General features: G+C 31.2%; 1 protein-coding gene across 1 annotated transcript in view; it reads right to left on the reverse strand.

Annotated features, from left to right (window-relative positions):
* Window positions 1-21,504, reverse strand: part of LOC107447831 (chitin synthase chs-2) — a 55,874-nt gene that overhangs the window by 15,477 nt on the left and 18,893 nt on the right. The window contains exons 5-12 of the mRNA XM_087168243.1: window positions 20,325-21,322; window positions 18,277-18,352; window positions 16,584-16,720; window positions 14,120-14,199; window positions 12,875-12,983; window positions 10,684-10,837; window positions 8,617-8,839; window positions 736-936 (exon numbers count right to left, since the gene is read on the reverse strand). Coding sequence (XP_087024369.1) covers window positions 736-936; window positions 8,617-8,839; window positions 10,684-10,837; window positions 12,875-12,983; window positions 14,120-14,199; window positions 16,584-16,720; window positions 18,277-18,352; window positions 20,325-21,322 — 1,978 coding nt within the window. The remainder of the gene's footprint in view (window positions 1-735; window positions 937-8,616; window positions 8,840-10,683; window positions 10,838-12,874; window positions 12,984-14,119; window positions 14,200-16,583; window positions 16,721-18,276; window positions 18,353-20,324; window positions 21,323-21,504) is intronic.

Below are 21,504 nucleotides of genomic sequence, written 5' to 3' on the forward strand. Positions count from 1 at the left end.
TAACTACTTTAATACTTTATCGCTATGAACTTTAACCCTTTCGATGTAAGGCAATTAAACTAACAAATGTAAAGAGATTAATCTACTTTATATTTCTGCTTTAACGTATCTATGAAATTTGAATAACAGAACTGAACTAAACTTTAGCGGTAAAATTTTGTTAAACAGTTTCTAGAAGATATAATACGAAGTTAATTAAAAGTTAAGAGGAACAGCGTCTTCCTGGGGTATTTACTAAAGCGCTAGTTGCAATCGATTCTATTATTCAGAATTATATTATTCTAATTGGTTAATGGAATTTTGGGTTTAATAATATACATTATTTAAACGAATTTCTCATCCTTTAAATTTTTGAGAAATCTGCGCGTTGAAGGTTTAGCCCTTTCGCTCCGACTGTCACAAATACGTGCCAGCATAAAACCGTATCAACCAGGGTAAAAATATAAAACTGGTAATCAAAGCAGTTTATTTGTGGGCGGAGTTATAATTGCTTGATTTATTTAATTCACCATTACTTTGTTCAAAATAAAACTCTTCAGTTATACTTTGAATTAACATTGATTATATATATGATTAAACTAACAATAATTAAAGTAAAAGCAAAGTAAGTCTGTCAAATTAGAAATGATTACATTTAAGTTACCGTTTTTTATTTAAATACATTCTGATTCTGATTTTGTACGAATGCTTTTCTGAATCACCCGTCTCCAAAGGGTTAAATAAACTCATTCTTACCTTGATCAAATTGTACATATTCAATGGCTTCTTTTGCTATATTCGCATAAGTTCTCATCGTATTCTTTTTTAATAATGCTTCGGCTCGAAAAAGTGAAAAACATCCAGGGCTACATAACACGCACCCAATCATATGTTCCGTTGACTTTTGTAGCCAATGCCCTATGGCGTACTCAAACTTTTGGTAATATACCATCAAACCTGAAATATATTGAAATAGATTATTTATAGAAGCAATAGGGAAATCTTTAAATTCGTTATGAATAGAAATAGATTAAAAGCTTTCGTGTTGCAAAAACATGTTTCAGGAGCTAGCACATTATGGAAGAAGTTTACTAAAACTTGGGAGCAAATTATTTTTTGATTTCATGGTCATCTGGATAGCAGCATTTCGCTCATTTTGTAAAGTATATACCATAAATATAAAATTTCAAAGGAAAAATGCTATCTTTAGAAAGTTTGTTCAGATTAAACTTATAAAAATAAGATTTTAAAAACTGAAAATACCATTCTCCTCCATAGCTTCAATTGGAAAAAATATTTAGTACGATGAAGCCACAGTGGTACCTGCCACACTGGTCGAAAGCCTTTATTGGTAAAATATTTACTGCTCAAAAGTTTTTGTGAAATGAAGACTAAAAAGTTGACCTTCACCACATTAGCACTGCCCATATTAAATCAGGATTCATCATTGAAAGTGTCCATTCGGATGCAGTCCAATTATGGCCACAGTGAAACCACCAGAAACGGAGACAACGGTGTTTGGATAAAATTTCTTTAATTTCTTAAACTTATTTATTTTAATCATCCTTAATAGAATTTTATTTAAATTAAATCAATTATTTAATTTTTATTACAATTTAGAAAAAGCGAATATAAAATATTTTATTCTTTTCTTATCGATCAATGTAACGGCTAAATTTCTATTTCAATACTAATGTTATAAGACACATTGATTCCATGCTGCGACTCAATTGAAAACAAAAATCTATTTATAACTCTTTATTTCGTATCACAAAAATGTTTCAGTTACATGGTTGTACTAATTCTCACAGTCTTTTTGACGATTCGCTTTCGCCAAATTATTTTCCAACTTAATATTGATTATGGGGGGTTGGCTTTATTTTTGGCTATGTTATCTTTCGATAAATCACCAACCATAGATCTCTTCCCATGCTCCTAACTGTCTGATGTCTCAATTCAATCACTTTTTAATTTGGCCTTTGATTAGGCAGTGTCACAGTGATGTGTGACGTTTTTTTCTAATTGTTTTAATTTAATCCCTTTTTAGTTTAATGTTGGTTGTTTAATGTCACAGTGTCGTGGTACGATTTTTTTTATGTCCGGAATTTAACTTAATTTAATTTTAATTCAATCTTTCATAGTTCATAATATTTGCACTTTTCTTTTTTATTTCTCTTCATTTTTTTCTGTGAAGAGAATTGGATATGTCTCTTTTTACTCTTAAGTTAGCAACAAATTTTGTGTTTTTCTCCTTTTCACCTTTTACAATTCAAGGTCGTCTGACCCCACTGTCCTTCAAGGACGAATTCGTTTCCCTCACATTCTATTTACGTCACCACTTAAATTCTTTTCCCATCACTTTCAAGTAACCTTCAAATTTTTGCACGTAGTGACTCTTCCGCTCGGTTTTTCTAGATTTTTCCAGAATTTTTAGCGTGTTCACGCCTTTCTTGTATGTGTGGGAGTACATTTGGCACTGATTGGTGGTGACCCAATCATGTAGTAATCCCCCATCCAATCACAGTCATTCTCTCTCCTGCTTTTCAACTCGCATTTTCCCGCGCTTAAGTGACGCCATTATTATTAACGTTTTTGGTACTGAAAAGTACACACTTCTCTCGGGGATTGCGGTGCGGCTGGTAAGCTGGCCCTCTTGGTCAGCGAGCCACGCCAAACCACCCCAAGGCTACATTTTTTTTTGCCATTTTTTTCTGATTTATCATTTTTTTTTTGATCAATTTTGTGTTTAGCCAATTACTTCCCATTATTATTATAACTACACCCCTCCCCACTCAGGGGATTCGATTGTCCTCTGTAGAAAAATATTAAAAATAAATTTAAGATGTGAACCTGAATACTTTGCATTTTTTTTTCTCAACGTCTTTGTCGTCCCTCGACGTCTTCATGTTTGTTCATCGAGGTGAGTAACTCATTTTTTTTTCTTTGTATTTATTTGACTAGAGGATAGTTACAACTTATTTATTGTTGTGTATAAATTTCATAGATGTTATTCAGTCGTCCCCTAACTTTATTTTGACCACGAGCCCTTGCTGTTGGGTTAAATTCACGTGGCACTTAAGCAATTGTCCTCCCACTACTTTCGATCACTTTCGGCCTTTTCTTTACATCAATTTATGATGCTCCAAATTTATCATCAAAATTTGTTAATTAATTAATCTTTTATTTTTTCTTTTTAATTGTCTTAAACTTTGTCGACTGGATACATCTATCAAATTTTACAACCCATTCTCTGTATATAATATATTTTAATCACTTAAAATTACTACAGTACTTTATTTTTTTATTTATACTTAGTTTAAATTTCGGTACAATGAGTAAAATAAAATAAATAAAATTTTTTCACTGGTACATATGGTGCCGTTTTATTGTACCGCTTTGCGCTGTTTAGCCAATTTCGGCTATAAATTTTTGTTAACTAAGAATATTATGAATAAATTTTTTTGTTGTAACTGGTTTTGAATACAACGTATTCTTCATTTTAATTGTTTCTCTTGTGTTACTGATGTTAAGTGTACCAATCAGTGATTTTTTTTAAAAAAAATTTGTAATTACTTGTCATGAATTAATAAGTTACATTATCACTCAGTAATATTGTGTTTTTTTAATACGAGTAACAATTCGATCTTTCCACGCACTTGTGAAATTGACTTTCGCGTAAGCAATCAATCAATCTTAGGTGTATTGTGATCATTTCACTTATCTAACTGTAACTGTTATTCTGTAACTGGTGTATGGGTAAACAATGATCTAATTCAAGCAGTAAACTGTGTAATAATTTAATGTATATATAATTAATTTATTAGATTTTGAGTTCAACATAAAGAGATGAACGGGTAATCCCTTTATGAATAAGTATATTTCTTTATTTGATCATTTTTTTTATATAACAAAGATGTAATGATAATTTTTTTTCTTACCCATTTAGTCTTTCGTACAATAGTAATAATTAACTTTTATTAAATTGTTTTTAAACTGTTGTTTAGTACGAGTTTACCAAGTAGATGAATTTAGTGAAATTTTTTTTGATTTTTTGTTGTGTACTGATCACACACGACCTGAGGAGACGTCTTCAGTAAATTCAATGAAAAATTTTTTTTAAACTTTATGCATCTTTTTGGATTCCGAACTAAATTTTTTTTTCATTTTTTTCATCTGCAAAGTCAGATGTGAACTTAAATTTTTTTAATTGATTAGTAATTGACTAATTAAGTTACATAATTTAACCTACCTTTAATTATTCACAAATTTAAGTTTTGATTTAATTCAATTGAGTTTATTTTATGTATGACAACCATACATGCAGCTATTTATTAGTATAAATAATGATTTATGATTGAGTGATTTAGGTAATTTTTTTCTTTTGTGTTGTGATTGTTGCCTGTAGATTGTTGACATAACAAATTCATCAAAAATTAATGTTTTGTTATTTAAACTAAGATTTATTTTTTCACATGCTATAGGATGGGTATGCCATCTCTTTGATTTTTTTTCAATTATAAGGTGTTTTATTTCTTAAAAATTAACTACTTATTATATTTCGAACCTTTAAGGTTATTCTCTTGATAGGTGTATATATTCATTGGTTTTGTTTTGACAAGTTAATGGTTGTTTTTTTTTTATGTTCTTTAATGCTATTAATAACACTTACATAATTCTTGAGTTGAAATTTATGTTACTGGTCAATTAATTGATTCTTTTCAAAACATTAGATGATGTAATTAAATTAATTATTTTTATGTTTATTAGTACAATTGTTCTTTGTTGCAAAGTTATGCAACCACTCCTAATCATACACTTTTAGCAATCATGCTGAAAATTATTTCATAATTTAAGTAAATAAACCAACATATATATATATATATAAAAAAAGAAAAAAATCATTTTTTGGTAATAACATACAATTATTATTTTGGTGTTGTTCAGTTGATATTGTTTCTTGTGTCAATGCTAACAAAAGGGTAATGTGAATCGTATTACTTTATTTTATATTTAACCAAGTATTTTTTTATATTTTGAATTATTTTCTTTGGTTTAAATGAATATTATTTGCTCAATTAGAACTTCTGTCTCAAGCACACATTTACAATTTGGTTTACACAATTTAAAAATAAGTAAATATTGTAGATTAATTTTTTTGTGTGTTTTCTTCACTGTTCCACACACTGTAGTTGAGGGGTTATCTAGAATGTTTGAGTTGATTTTTTATTTCCACAAATTTTGTATTCAGATGAGATATTATTTTGATTTTGATGAGTTTATTCCGAGAGAGTCGGGATATAAATAATGTGTGATTCACTTCAGAAAGTGAAGGCTAAAGTTGTGAATGCCAGCCCTAATACATATGACCGAGTATGGGAGATTTTTAATCATGCCCCTGGTTCGTCCTGGTCAGTTTTTGTATGGGTGGTATACACATGATATGAGTTATAGACTGGGAGAGTAGTCCTGGTAATTATGAATTATGATGGCCTAGGGCAAAAGTACCTGGCAATTTGGAGTTATGTTCTGGGAAAATTTCCTGGAAGAGATCATGTCTTGTTTTTAGATGTGATATTATAAATGAGATAAGAATTGATTTTTGTAGAAAAATTGATTGTTTTTTTAGTGGAAAAATTTACTCCTGGCACGGAGATGGCATCCTTTTCTTGTCGAGCATAATCTGTCCGATGTTTGAACTTTCAGATGCCACGAAGTGTATTTCCATGACTGGATGTGACACCAAGCCTGAACTACGCCTGCCCAATCTTCCGAACAAGGGTTCCAAAACTGGTGAAGATGCCTGCCTTATTCGTATCTTATCCGTGCCTGCCTTACCTTTCCTGCCGTAATCCAGTTAAAACTTTGGACTCACACGGTAAAAAAAAAAAATTTTTTTTTGTGAAATGTCAACACCAAGTAACACACATCAATGCTATATGTATCTTCGAACTCATCAACTTTTCCTTCTTGATTTTTTTTGTGAATGTATTCACTTAATATTATATGTAACTTTATGTAACACCTGAGTGGAGATGGGTGGTTGCCCTCTGCCTAACCCCCTTCAATTTTTTTTTGACTTGCCGTTCAAAAAAAAAAAAATTTTTTTTTTCCAATTTTTTTTCAGTCATTTGCCAGGGCTGTACAAAAATTTTGCAACGGGTTACAAAATTTTTTGGGTCAGTTGGGGTGATGTCACAGTGATGTGTGACGTTTTTTTCTAATTGTTTTAATTTAATCCCTTTTTAGCTTAATGTTGGTTGTTTAATGTCACAGTGTCGTGGTACGATTTTTTTTATGTCCGGAATTTAACTTAATTTAATTTTAATTCAATCTTTCATAGTTCATAATATTTACACTTTTCTTTTTTATTTCTCTTCATTTTTTTCTGTGAAGAGAATTGGATATGTCTCTTTTTACTCTTAAGTTAGCAACAAATTTTGTGTTTTTCTCCTTTTCACCTTTTACAATTCAAGGTCGTCTGACCCCACTGTCCTTCAAGGACGAATTCGTTTCCCTCACATTCTATTTACGTCACCACTTAAATTCTTTTCCCATCACTTTCAAGTAACCTTCAAATTTTTGCACGTAGTGACTCTTCCGCTCGGTTTTTCTAGATTTTTCCAGAATTTTTAGCGTGTTCACGCCTTTCTTGTATGTGTGGGAGTACATTTGGCACTGATTGGTGGTGACCCAATCATGTAGTAATCCCCCATCCAATCACAGTCATTCTCTCTCCTGCTTTTCAACTCGCATTTTCCCGCGCTTAAGTGACGCCATTATTATTAACGTTTTTGGTACTGAAAAGTACACACTTCTCTCGGGGATTGCGGTGCGGCTGGTAAGCTGGCCCTCTTGGTCAGCGAGCCACGCCAAACCACCCCAAGGCTACATATTTTTTTGCCATTTTTTTCTGATTTATCATTTTTTTTTTGATCAATTTTGTGTTTAGCCAATTACTTCCCATTATTATTATAACTACACCCCTCCCCACTCAGGGGATTCGATTGTCCTCTGTAGAAAAATATTAAAAATAAATTTAAGATGTGAACCTGAATACTTTGCATTTTTTTTTCTCAACGTCTTTGTCGTCCCTCGACGTCTTCATGTTTGTTCATCGAGGTGAGTAACTCATTTTTTTTTCTTTGTATTTATTTGACTAGAGGATAGTTACAACTTATTTATTGTTGTGTATAAATTTCATAGATGTTATTCAGTCTTCCCCTAACTTTATTTTGACCACGAGCCCTTGCTGTTGGGTTAAATTCACGTGGCACTTAAGCAATTGTCCTCCCACTACTTTCGATCACTTTCGGCCTTTTCTTTACATCAATTTATGATGCTCCAAATTTATCATCAAAATTTGTTATTTAATTAATCTTTCATTTTTTCTTTTTAATTGTCTTAAACTTTGTCGACTGGATACATCTATCAAATTTTACAACCCATTCCTTTGTAAAATATATTTTAATTGCAACATCACCTTCTAATTTTAAGATATTTAGCATCGGTACACATCAATTAATTTAATTTATAATTATTTAAATTTTTCATTGGTACAGGCAGGTATGGAGTATTTGTCTCCCATGGCTTGTCCTTATTAACATTATTATGCCAAATTTATTTAACTTAGAAAGTCTTATTCTGGATAAAATATAATATTATATCTCGAGCTCTACAAATATTAAATAAAAGTTTTATTTAAATTATGATCCAGTTTTCCCGGGACAAGCAACAAAAAGACAATGCTTCCACACACAGAAAGAGCCTCTTAGGAATGCCTCCGCCGCGTTTCCACTCCTCCCAGGACTTCTCTATCCCCAGATTTATCACCACATGAGACGGTAGGTTGGCTAGCCTCCGAGTTGAAGTCGATTTAGCTGTGTTTTTACAGCAACTGTGGAACAAGATGATGTTAAACATTATGAGGGACTTGTTTGCCTTAATGCTAGAATGTATCCCACATTCACGCGAGAGGTGGCCCTAGAAAGTACTATAATCTACACTCATTTATATTTTTTCTTTCAATAAATGATCATTTTGTTTTGATTTTTTTATAACTTATTTATAACAACGTTGTTCTTATGTATGTATATAAAGTTTCGTTTCATTTTGACAACTTCTTCAGCGTTAATTTTTATGGCAATGAATGGCTATTACAAACAAAGATGAAGAGGAAGAACTGTTTATGTCCATAAGAGCTGATTGTGAGAGAAAAACGACGAAAGTGCGCGGTCAGTATATGTTTTTAAGTAGCACTGTATAGCAACTCTCGGGGAGAACTTATTTTTCATAGTGATTTATTTGTCAAAACTTAGTAATCCTCAAAATGCAATAGATTTTGATCCAATCGCCATTTTTGTGAAAAATAGACATAAGCCGTTCACCCCTTTTGATTTTCAGATACTTTGATCTTTCAAAGGAATTTTTAACAATTCATCAGTAATGGATTAAAAAAAACTAATTTTTAAAGAATTTTTAACAATTCATCTGTAATGGATTAAAAAACTAAAGTTGTTTAACTAATTTGCAATTTTTTCCCCAACCGACTCTGAAAAAAATGTCAGAATCCAAAATCATAATTTTTAATGATCTTAGACATACCTAATGTGATGAAAATATGTTTAGCTTTAACTGTACCTGTGCCAACTGGATGGATTCTACCACATGCTGCTCCGAGGTTTCTGTTTCTTTTCATAAGGTCAACTAATAACATTACAGCACTAGGTCTAAAATCAATATCACCATCCAAAGCAAGAATAAACGTATTCTTTCGTAGATTTTCTACGGAAAAATCAGGGTTCCGATTTTGGCACATTTTATACTCTAGTCGATATCCCAGAAGATAATACATGTACATAACCTAAACAAAAATAAAATAAATGAAAACATTGAAATCAACTCAAAAGAATGCATCTATAGTTCAAAAATTATATTAGGATATATTTTGGGGGTTTTTGGATTTCTAATGACTTTATCAGCAAAAATAGAAATTTACATGTAAACAGTCACTACCCAAGTCAAAATTTTTGATGGTTTTTTTCATTGATGGACCAACATAATCTTGATGGCAACCATCAATAATTCCATCGAGCTATTATACTTTTTGATGGTAACCAACATACGTAACCATCCCCCCAATGAAGGAATTCTGACTGATGGTCCAACAAAGGAATAGCTATTTGTTTTGATGGTTTATTCATGTTAATCTATCAGAAATTTCCATCATTGTTTCATAGAAATCAAATGTTGGAACGATCATGAACCACCATCATAACAATGTAGAAACTCGGACTGATTTTTGATGGGCCAACTTAAAAAAAACAAAAAAAAATTGTTTTTATGGTATATTCCTGCTAAACCAACAATAATTCCCATTAAACCATCATAGAAATGCATAGTTGGAACCATCATGGATTGTTGGTCCATGAGAATCAAACTTCTCTTGATGGTTAACCATCATAGTATTAAAGTATCATTTTCCCACATGGAATGATGGAAATTTGTAGGCATATCAATAACCATGAGCGCATATTGGAAAATATTGAATGATGGTCCCCATCAAATGATGTTGGCCCATCATGAAAAGCCCTAAAACCAACATAAACCATTAATATGTTTTGATGGAAAAATCACGAATTTTGGCTTGGGTTACGTAAGATACTTGTGCAAAACTTGCGTAAGCATTGCTAATGTAATGTTTATATAAGCAATAACTAGTGTAGATACTTCTGTAGGCATTTTGTAATGTAATAAAAGGCTTTTTTTTCCAAATCTATTTCTTAATTGAAATGTTTTTGCATTTCGTAAAGAGTTTTTTCCTTTTTCTGAGATATAAAATTTAGTGCTTTATGCAACAATCACTAATAGTCCTCTTCCACTTTAAATTCTCATGTAATAATTTACAATAAAAAAGATAAGCCAAAGTGTAAATAAATTGCTCCAATATATATAAGGCCGGAATAGCCTGGTTGGTAGGGCACTAGGCCCATATCCAAGAGTTCGTGGGTTCGATCCCCACCGGCCGAAGATTCCCAGTATAGTAAATGGTGACTGAAGCACGTTAAATCTGTCGAGTTGAAAAGTCCTCCAGTTCCCATAACAAATCAATATCTCTGGGGGTACTGATTCAGGAGTTTCCTTGCCTTCTGGATTGGTTCAAAAGTACAAGGCTAAGGAGTTGAACATCAGTAGTCGTAAACCCGAAAATTGGGTCGGATGTTCAGCGACCAAAAAAATTGCTCATATGAAAAATGGGTGTAATGCTGTTTTTTTTATCAATAAGATTATTTAAGAATAGCCCAAAAATTATCCTCCAAAATTGGTTTGCAATTTAAAATACCAATTCTATTTCTATTGGTACCGCCCTTAATCTACGTATCACGTACCTATATAGCAAATACAGCTAAATAAGCCATTAGTAAAACAATTTTCGGCTATTTTATAATTTTAAAACGGATATGTAAAATGTTTAATCGTAACATGGCAATTAAAATTATGAATTAATAATAAAATACGATATCTTGATGACAAAATTTTGTGTAAAAAAATTACTACCTAGACTTTGCTTTACAGTTATAACAATCCATATTTTTTTAACAAATCGTTACTCGGAGAAATCTGCATTTATAATGTATTGTAGAGAAATACAGAAACTGAATGAGATTGCATAGAAAAAAGTTATGAAACCACTAGAACTATACTAACCTGACTCCATCGTTTTTTGTGACGAATCAGTTCTTTGTCTTTTAAATGTACAACGAGAAAACTATCACCCAACAATCTCCAAATTAACTGTCCACCATATGGCGTTGGCACTTTAAAAGGTGGATCTGGTCTAGAACATTTCTTATACACTTTGCTGAAAATAATTTTATTTTAAACGGCAGTTGAGGAAATACTATTTAGTAGAGATTGGAAATTAAGAATACACCAGAGGTACTCAGAGCTGAAGTAGATCAAGTTAAAAAATTAGAGTTTTGAAATAATCAATTTTAAAATTTGCTAACTAAGCATAAAAGAAGACAGTCTTCTGATTGGAGATATTGCCTTGATTCGCATGGCAGTAATCTAGTCATTTAAGACAACATAGTTCAAAGTCTTGGTTCACTTGATTTCAGGGAATTGGTTCGCTATGGCTCGGAAAATGTACACCATTAACAAATACTAAACCTCTCTCCTTTTAGCTCTGAGTGCTCATATTTTCCTTATAATAAAATAGTATGATACGATTATGTTGCTTAGCGTAATTTGCCCATTAGGTTTTACCAATTTTTTTACTCCTAGTGCATCATCACAAACTTTTGCTTAATCTGCTGTGCTACAGATATGGTATTTGATCAAGAAAAAGAGTAAGGAAGTAGTAACTATATCACTTCCTTAATCATAACTTTATCAATTAGTAGGACAGTGTTTATGAAGCGCCATGATGAAATTGGATATTTTCAACTAATCTTATGGTGGTGTATAATCACGTGGTGGAGCATGGCGTGTTAACGTATCATCTTTAAGGCTTGGGCTTAATATCATGCTGATTCGATTTTTGGATCAGATTTGATTAGATATCTACAAGTGTCGTCAGCACGTGTTGAATTGCTGTTGAAACGTGACATTTGTATGCGTTAGAAACTGTTCTTTCCATTACATTTCGAGTAAGCATAGTCAGTCAAATATGACTTTTCTCTTATGTGACACATTCTATGTTCTTTCACAAATAAAGATTTGGCTTATTTCTTACCTAACAAGCAGGCAAGTACGAAACCATGTAGAAAATAAACAAACTAATTATGCAGCAAGTTGCAAGATACACGAAGCAAAAAGAACCATGGTGATAATAAAATACGTGAACAAATCTCGATAAAATAAAAGACATATCCAAGAAATGATCATAGTTAAACAAATTTAATATGTCATACGGCTTTGTATTTAATTAACATTCCAACTTTAGTAAAGAAGCATAGTTCGACCTTAGCCAGCAAAATCCAGAATATTAATATGCCATCTTGTTTATAAACAACCATCTGGAGCTCATGTCATGGGTCAGGTGTCTGTTAATCAGTGATCTTCTTCTTAAAATGCCCAATCATGTTAATCAATGTTAATCAGTGATCCGCTTCTTAAGTACCCTATTGGGTACCTACAAGCAACGTCAAACTTTGTGATGTTGAACAACGCGTGTGTGTTAAACTCGATTGACCCCACGCGGGACGTCACTTGCAAGTATCCAATTGAAACTAATTCTGAAAAGTAAGTACAAAGCTAATCAGAGACGTTAAGTTTATTCTTGGTTTTAGACTTGAATATGCTTACGCCACTGCACAGAGAAGCCAAAAGTTAATATATCTTTTGGTAATTAGTATATCTTCTCATTATATTGAAATTTTGTATATCGTTCGTTTATATGTCGCCTTATTTTATCATTTGATTGTCTGTCGTGTTTATATCATGACTTTATCCTCTGTTTATTTTGCAAGTTAATATATAATCTGTTTATGTCTTGATCTAATATATCGTTTGTTATGTTGTTAATCATAATTACTTAAAATAACAATATATACAATAACGTGATTTAATATATCGTTTGTTATGTTGTTAAGCATAATTACTTAACAACATAACAATATATACAATAACGAGGTTTAATATATCGTTTGTTATGTTGTTAAGCATAATTACTTAACAACATAACAATATATACAATAACGCGATTTAATATATCGTTTGTTATGTTGTTAAGCATAATTACTTAACAACATAACAATATATACAATAACGCGATTTAATATATCGTTTGTTTTAATGACAACTTAAGAAGCATTAGACGACATTAGCTTTGAAAAAATGCACTTTTACCTGCTAAGCAACTTATTTATTAAGTGTTTGTTATTGTTATATTTACCTGGCAGCAGTGTCCACGGCGGCTATAAAATCTTTGACAAAAGAATTAATAGTGCGTTTTTCATCATCTTCGTCACTCACAACAAACGCATCATCGAAGAAAATATGCGCTAGAGGAATGAGGTCAAAAAACTTTTTTTAACGATGATTGTAAAAAAAAAAAAAAAAAAAGGAGAAATTAAAAACACATTTTTGAGAATTATTTTTATAATAGATTCAGAAAAACTATTTTTTGGCAGCTGATTTAAAACAATCACTTAAAGAAATGGATAGTAAAATTATCATTTAAAATTGTACATTCAAAATGTAAAGAGAAAAAAATTGTAAAATAATTTTAAAAAATCTAATTATGCCACCTGAACAAAATTGGGAGAAAAAAGACTTATTTTCTGAAAATAGTCTAAAATAATGTTGGTTTGATTAAAAATAAACATGAGCTGAGCATGAGATGATGAAATGAAAGGCTGAGCAGCTACATTAATTAAATTAAACTAGTAAAGGAAATTAGGTGGATCCACCAAAGAAATGTTGATTAAAAACAACAATGCACTGTTAAAAGTTTTAGGTGCGTTGAACCATACTATTGAGCAAATTTGCTATAGCCTGTATATGGTGCCAAAATGAGCCATATTAGAGTACAAATTTAATTATCTTGGGATATATAGTTCACGTTGGATAGAAACTTGGTTCAATTTAATGTCAACTAAAGATTACAGCAAATTTGCACGATATTATGGTTCAAGGAATCGATATTTTGTTCAATATTGAACCAAAATTTATGAGAATGAAAATGCGAAAGTCTTAAGGGATGTAAGTATTTTTATATTTATTATACTAATGCATCATATAATAACAAATTTCGATTTAAAAAACAACTGAATTTATGCCATGCATAGCTCATGGAATGATACATTATACTCACGGTTTATTTCAGAAGAATTTTCGAGTGATAGCAAAACTTATAATTAAGTACTTGATTCTTGATTTAAGAAATTCGATATAAAATTATAATAAACAATGCAAACAAACTTTTATAGTCAAGCATCATTGTATAGAAGTGCTGATCATTTAAATTAGTTTATTACTTTAATTATTTTACCACCACTGGGGGAAACGTTGAGAAAAAAGAGCAAAAATTAATAAGAATACATAAATGTATTAATTTAAATTGAAATTCATATAAGTCATTATTAATTTAAAGTACATTAACTTAAAATGAATTAATTTCAAATGTAATTCATAGTACCTTCTAATTCATAGTAATCAGGGTTTCTAATAAGAAATCCATGTTGTATCATTGCCTGAGAACATTGGTGAGCATCCATTCTGAAAATATAACAAGTTTTCGCTTTCATTTATATCATTTTTACGAAATTACGGTATTAAATTCACTACCACATATTTATCCGGATTCCAGTGCGTGTAATAATGTCACATGTTTGGTAACTGTCAATAGTTTAAGAAGGCTATAAAAACAATATCGATGCTTTCGTTTTATTTTTTAAAATACATTTGAAGAAAAAAGTAATAAAATTATTACCAATTTTTCCAAATTATTGCCAACACGCACCATAATTTGGAAAAATTTAATGCCATAAATTCAATGTAATAATTAAAATACGTGATCATTTCACATGTTCGTAAAAAAAAGTTTATTTATTGTTTTAAAAGTTTATTTATTATTAAAATTGATTTGATAAAAAAATAAACTAATATAACAAAAGTTCTCAAATAGTAACGAACTTTCATGTAATGTAGTAAATTCATTCCAGTAGTTAACTAAACTCGTAATAAATAATTATAATTACTTTACGTGTTTGTTAACGGTCCATAGTGCTATAAAACAATGTCGATGTTAAAGCTAAAGTTTAAGAAAAACTTTAAAACTTTAGTTTTTGAGACGAATTGTATCGAACAATATTTCGAAACAATTCGTTAAATTGATGAAGTTCTTAATTATTTACAACGGAATTCAGTCATTCCATTTTTTAAGTTATTCCATAATTTCTAGAGATTTATAGTACATGTTAACATAACGGTAACGTGGCAATAGCAATTTTAAAACGTAATGTTGCTTTTAAAAATTATCATGAATGAAAATAATTGCAAAAGGTATTTCTAATTTTTAACTATTTGCTTTTAGCACTTAAATTTGAATTAAAATGCAAGCGAGCTCTCTGTATAAGAGATCTTGTTATAGAGTGTTATAGAGTGTGAAATAGTTTTTAAGTGTGGCAGAAATGTAAAGTTATTTACATTACAATGTGTATTTCTTTTTTTAAAGTAAGAAATGAATACTTATAAAAGAGTAACAACCTAAAAACTGAGATAGATACATTTATCAAACTAGTGGGCTGCGCCCCCTGCTCGCTGACGCTCGCAAACCCCCGAAAATTGCTATGCACTCTTATATGGTTTGCTTCGCTCGCTACTAACTTAGGTGCATTTCAAATGCACAAAATTCTAAGAATTCAAAGCAATCATTCAAATCCGTATAAAAACTTCTTTTTAAAAAAAAAATTACATCTTTTTAGTAAATGCTAAGTCATTAAAATAAATTTGAATTCAAATAAATGACATGTAATTCGTTAAACCTGTCAGAAATATGCTATAGTTATATAGTTATATATTATTCGTGATATAAATCAAAAATCGTCAAATAAATTCGTAATAAATAAATTCGTGAAAAAAGCGCTTTCGACAAAATACTAAAATAGAGATCTATCGACAAAGACTACTCACTTCTGCCTAGCTTAATAGATTGCCGCAGCTGATGCTCTCTGGGTATTTCAGTTTCCGTTTTTAAAAGCGTTATATGTTGAGCCACCTCATCTAGATTTGGCATGTGACATTTTCAGCGGCAATCATTGGTCGATTCGCCGTGTAAGAGAAAGAGTAACGTAATCAAAACAAAGCAAACGTTGCCACCAGCGGAAAAGAAATACAGCCAAAATTTGGGAGCAACGTAGGAGAATTATATATATTAGATGTTCTTTTAAAAATGGTCAGATATTTTCATTTATAAAAGTATAGATTCGGGAATATTTAGCAAATACTTGACAAAATTCAATTAAATTTTACTTTTTCAGAACCTTAATATGAATTTCTTTTAACGGGGTATTATACAATGACCTATTTAATATGTAATTTAGACATATTAAATATTAACATAAGGTGAATAGATACCAAACTATTTACAATATCTTACCAACAACTATTGAGTACTAGGAATGGAAAAGAGAAATTAAAATGATTGAAACTCTGTTTATTTGTCTACTGCGACTGGACATAATTCGCCTTTTGCTTTAAACATCTTTTCCAAATGAATCTCTCTAATTCTAATCTTTCATTTACTGTTAATGACCAAAATATTCATTTGTTTTTTTCAGTTGAGTCAAAGTTTTTTTTTTAAACTTAAATATTAGTTTACGACTTTGAATAAGCTTTCATTTACTTCGCTTCATTTCTTTTACTTAATTTCTCTTTCTCGGGGATTTTAAAAACTATTATTAATGATGGCCGTAATGGAATATCCTGCATATTTTGCCTTTTAAAATTTTATCTAGTTTAATTAATTTACCTTTAGGTTTGCTATAAGAAAGATAAATACGTAAAGTTTTTTACTGAAATGTTGTTGGCTGATGTAAATCAAACAGATAATAATTAAGACATTTTTCTTGAAAATAATTATTATAAAATGCCAGGCTTACCGCATAATAGATTTCAAAAGTTGTTCCATTTCGTCAGGCGTTTCGTGCCACATGGTGGCACATGCAAATATTGTTGTGATATTTTCTGGTACTTCGTTAATCTCTTCCTCTCTATCAATTATTTTCATCGCCTCTTTCTAAAGAAAGTGGGGAAAAAAGACAAAACTTAAAAGAAATAGAATTATATATTTTTATATACTGGTTTTTATAAGCAAAAAAAAAATTAATATTTTAGCTAACAAAAGTTTGTGTCATAAGGTAAGGAGAATTTTGTCTTTTTCATTATGTTGGTTCAGGGCGATAAGTTTATTTTCCCTTCCAACCATTTAATAATAAAAACAAATTACTAAATGATATTGATATATTGATAATTACTATTTTAATAATTGATGTATTGATAATTGATCTATTGATAACTGATGTATTGATAACTGGTATATTTATAGAGCCGATATATTACAAAAAAAAATTTCAAAATAATGAGCTTTTTATTATTACTTGAAGCATCCAACTGCTTCCAATTACAATTTTTAAAAAGAAAAAAAAAAGGTTAAATTAAAATTTTAATTTTATATTTGGTAATCAGGAATCCTAAAATTATAAATTTAAAGTAGCAATTAAAAATTTACATAATATTTTTCAAATTAAGTGCAAATTTTAAATTCTTAACCTTAAATTCAGGCAACATAAGGTTTTCATGTGTAATTTTTAGGGACCTCATGTTTGCAAATTTTGCCTTATGTATGCTAGAGTCACGAGGGCTCAGGGGATAGAGCGCTCGCCTTCCAATGAGGTGAACTGGGTTCGATCCCGGCGATGGCTGGTAGATACGAATTCCGCATCCGGCTTGCACCGATCACAGTACTGACGTGAAATATCCTCAGTGGTAGACAGTTCTCGTGGTCTTCCTCACTATGTAATGCAAATGCGAGTTCGCTCCATCAAAAAAGTCCGCCATGAAGGCAAATTTCTTCCAATACACGATCCAGGAGTTCCCTTGTCTTCTGGATTGGGTTCAAAAATACAAGGCTACGGAGTTGAACATTAGTAGTAGTAAACCCAAAAATTGGTTTGACTGCTCAACAACGGTTATAAAATTAAAATAAAATGTATGTATGTTAAATTAAGCTGAATTTTCAGAATAATAATCTCTATCCAATTCCATTGAGGTCGAGGCCAACTGTAGATTGACTAAAACTGCAGAATGACTCCGTATATTCTGCTACCAGAATAAGAACCAAATAAGCAATTTAACCTTCTGCTTACTGCTGGTACAACATGTGGACCGCATGTGATGGTACAACATGGAAGACCGTAAGCAAAAGGATAAAATAAATTATGTGTTTCATAAAAAAAAAATTCGATTCAATAGAGATAAGTTATTTTTCTGCTGTCAGTAATAATTTGTATAAAAAGAAAGCGTCGTAAAAATAAAGTTAAGTTTTTCCTTCGTGCTTTACATTCACCGAACCATACTATCATACTTTTCCTAAAAAGCGTTTATCGTTTCAGACCTAGATGTCGTATATCATAATTCTCATATTTCATACTTTTCCTAAAACTGCCAGTCATTGTATACAATATTCGCATTTTCTGCATTGCCGGTAATGTATGCATTTAGCCTGATTCATGGCAAAACGATTTCGTTGTGTGCAAATAAAAAAACACAATAAAAATGTGTAAAATTAAATACCTTCTCAAATTTTCTCCTATTTAGTACCAAAGATTGGTCGACGAGAATTGTACTGTACATGGGATTTACAAATAATCTGCAAAAAAAATGATAATTTATCCATTTTTGTTTTAACTAGTTATTTAGTAATTAAACAAACTCATATATTAGCGATAACAGGAAAATTGACCTAATTAACAATGCGCTCTATGCATCCAATGAAATTTATTAGTATAATAAACATAAAACTATGAGCTTTGACAATTATTTAAAAACACAGCTATAAAATTTGAAACCAAATTTCAGTAGAACATATTTAATAAATAAAATGAAACAAAATATTTTCACATATATAAACTATAGTTGCTCAATAAATAAGGAAGTTCAGCATATATATTACCACATAGGTTAAGGTAATGTATGTAATTGAATCACATTTCTGCATGAAGGGGACACTTAATAAGTATAGCATATCTCCTTGTGCTTTTGTGGGACGTGCAAAAAAAAAAAAAAAAAAAAAAAAAAAAAAAAACGCGAATTTTAAAATTTCTTGGAAAAAGATCTTATTTTAGTCTTTTTCAATTACACAGTATTGATTTATTTAGCCAAGTTGAAAATGGAATCTCAATACGTGAAGGTCTTTGTGTTGGTCTTTGGGTGTTTTGCGAGTAGAGGATTTGACAAATGACAACTTTAGAAAGTTCTTCTTTGGCAGCATATTAGGACACTAAGAATGCGAACGCTATGATGCAAACAGTTCAAATGATCGTTGGTGGAATTTTATTGATTTCGTCAATTGGAAGATCTAAATACCGAACTTTTTTTTCATTCTTTTTCTCAAATAAAATCGAGAAACTGAAAGTTTATTTTTTTTTCAACTTCACTAAAATATCGCTTAGAAATCCACAGAGCTTTCATTTGATCGTCCGGAAGAAATAAAAAGAAAAGAACGATGCATATGAATGCTCGATATAGCGAGGAGTGCCGATAATAATTATAATAATAATGCTAATACTAATGAGAATAATATTAACTTCATCGTTATTATTTACCACTAAAATATCACTTTTCCACTAAGCTTGTCATTTGATATTTCGGAAGAAAAAAAGAGCGCTGTATACAAATGTTGGATATAAGTAGGAGTTCCTATAATAATAATAATAATGGTAATGATAATTTTAACTTTATCAATAATATTTACTACTAAAATTTAACTCAGAACCGTCCAGCAGTGGTGTGATCGTAAAGGTACGGTTTCCAGTAGAACACTGTAGTTAAGCATCATTGGCTACTGTCAATAAACGGGTGGGTAACCACTTTGATCAGCCTGCGTAGGGACTGAGGGTGCATAGTATCTGTCCTCATTAAACTGTCCAACCGTAAAGTGATCGACTTTACGTGCAGGTCATCGGGCTACTAAAGCAGAGTAGCTATCTCCTCTGCAGAGGATCAAAATTGCGATGGCATGTCTTTGGATCATCCTCAGAGATGTTTCCCAGACCGTCACCAATAGCCCATTGTGTAGATCTAGTGTGACATAAATAAATTACCTCACTATAGTGCGACTTTCAGGAGAACTCATCCATACATCAGTCTTGCGTCGTGGCGGGTACCATGGTTACGAAGAAAAATACTTCGAATAGGGGTGTGGGGTGAATAGTTTTGTCTTGATCTTTGCATAGGTCAGTGTGAGTAAACCAATCAACACCTTCATTCCTCCATTGCACCCCCATTAGAAATGTGCTCTCGCTTGCAACCTTAGCAGCAGACAGCCCCAGACTTTTAGTCTGGAGCAGTTCTGCTTAAAGCCGCAGAATACCTACCTACCATAACTTAGAAACTTTATTCTTTAAGCTTGTTATTTGATCTTCCAGAAGAAGAGAAAAGAGCAAATGCTCGGTACAAGGAGGAGTTTCCATAATAATAATGATAATATTAATAATTATAATAATAATGGTATTAAATATAATGATAATAGTAATTGTAAGAATAATAATGGTAATTAACATAATAATAATACGAATAATAAAGCGATGAGGAAGTAATCATATGATTTTAAACATTCTTACTTGTTCGTGGATGCCATTCTTTCACATTTCGGATACCATATATGATATGTTACAATCACTTGAGACAAAAACCAGAGAATCCAAAAATAACCCAGTTCTTCTAACACAAAGAGCTGCCAGCCATCTTTTGGACAGTCCCAATATAAATAAGGTGACATCCTTGAGTACATGCAAGGATCTTGAGATTTACGATGGCACATAAAACTTAGATGCATTATAGTTAAAGGAATTGTTAAGCACAGTGGCAGGGAGAAACTAAACTGCTGCATACAAACTTTACACACGAATTTGCAGCAAGAATAGCACACGTACGCGCAAATCACGTGGATGCTGCTGACCAGAATGGGAAGTAAGCGGCTGGACTTCATGTCCGACAATGTTTGGAGTATCATTTGTGGTTTCAAGTTTGTATTATCAGGGATTGGAATATCATCCACTTTCCAAGTGATGGTAATGTTGTGGTTCACAAAAATATCTTTTAGCATGAAAAAATTCGGTATATTTTCAAGCGTTATAAATAAATAAACTAGGCAGCAGCCAAGAATTAGTGCTATTTTCCACAAAGAAACAAAAACGTAAATGAAATGTCTGCTTTTTTCGATGTCGTCTTTAACTTTGGCTAAGAATGATGGTGATTCTTCATCCACGTAATTTTCCCACCAAGTTAGTGAAATTAAAATCACACTGATAACAGCCCAAACGTCAGGATCGCCAAACACGATGGCTCTTGGGCCAGTGTGGTTCAGTTTTTCATGTACAGTAAAGCCTAGCCAAACGAAAATGCTTCCTTGGAATACCATGGCGATTAAATTTAGAACATTTCGTTTTTGTGATTTGATTTCACATTCCGCTTTGCTAGACTGCCAGAAGTTTAAAATTGACGGGAAGAAACACACGACGTTTGAAAACAAGAGAGCCTTCATGACATGCATCTCTGGTAGGACTACAAATACAAATGAGACTAGTCCTATAACATGAAAGGACTCCACCATGAGCACCTAGAAAAAAAATATTACCACTTGTAACATGAAATTAATATCCAGTATATTTCAAAATCACCACCCTTAAAACATGTTTTTGGGATTCATATTAACATTAAAAAAAAACAAGTAAATCATTAGTTGCTTATGAATATTTCAATGAGAAACCTTTACTTTTTTCTTCTTTATCTTTTTGTTGT

This window comes from Parasteatoda tepidariorum, chromosome 7 (genome assembly GCF_982258835.1).
Source record: "Parasteatoda tepidariorum strain Cologne lab strain chromosome 7, Ptep-v5.0, whole genome shotgun sequence".
NCBI classification, from domain to species: domain Eukaryota; kingdom Metazoa; phylum Arthropoda; class Arachnida; order Araneae; family Theridiidae; genus Parasteatoda; species Parasteatoda tepidariorum.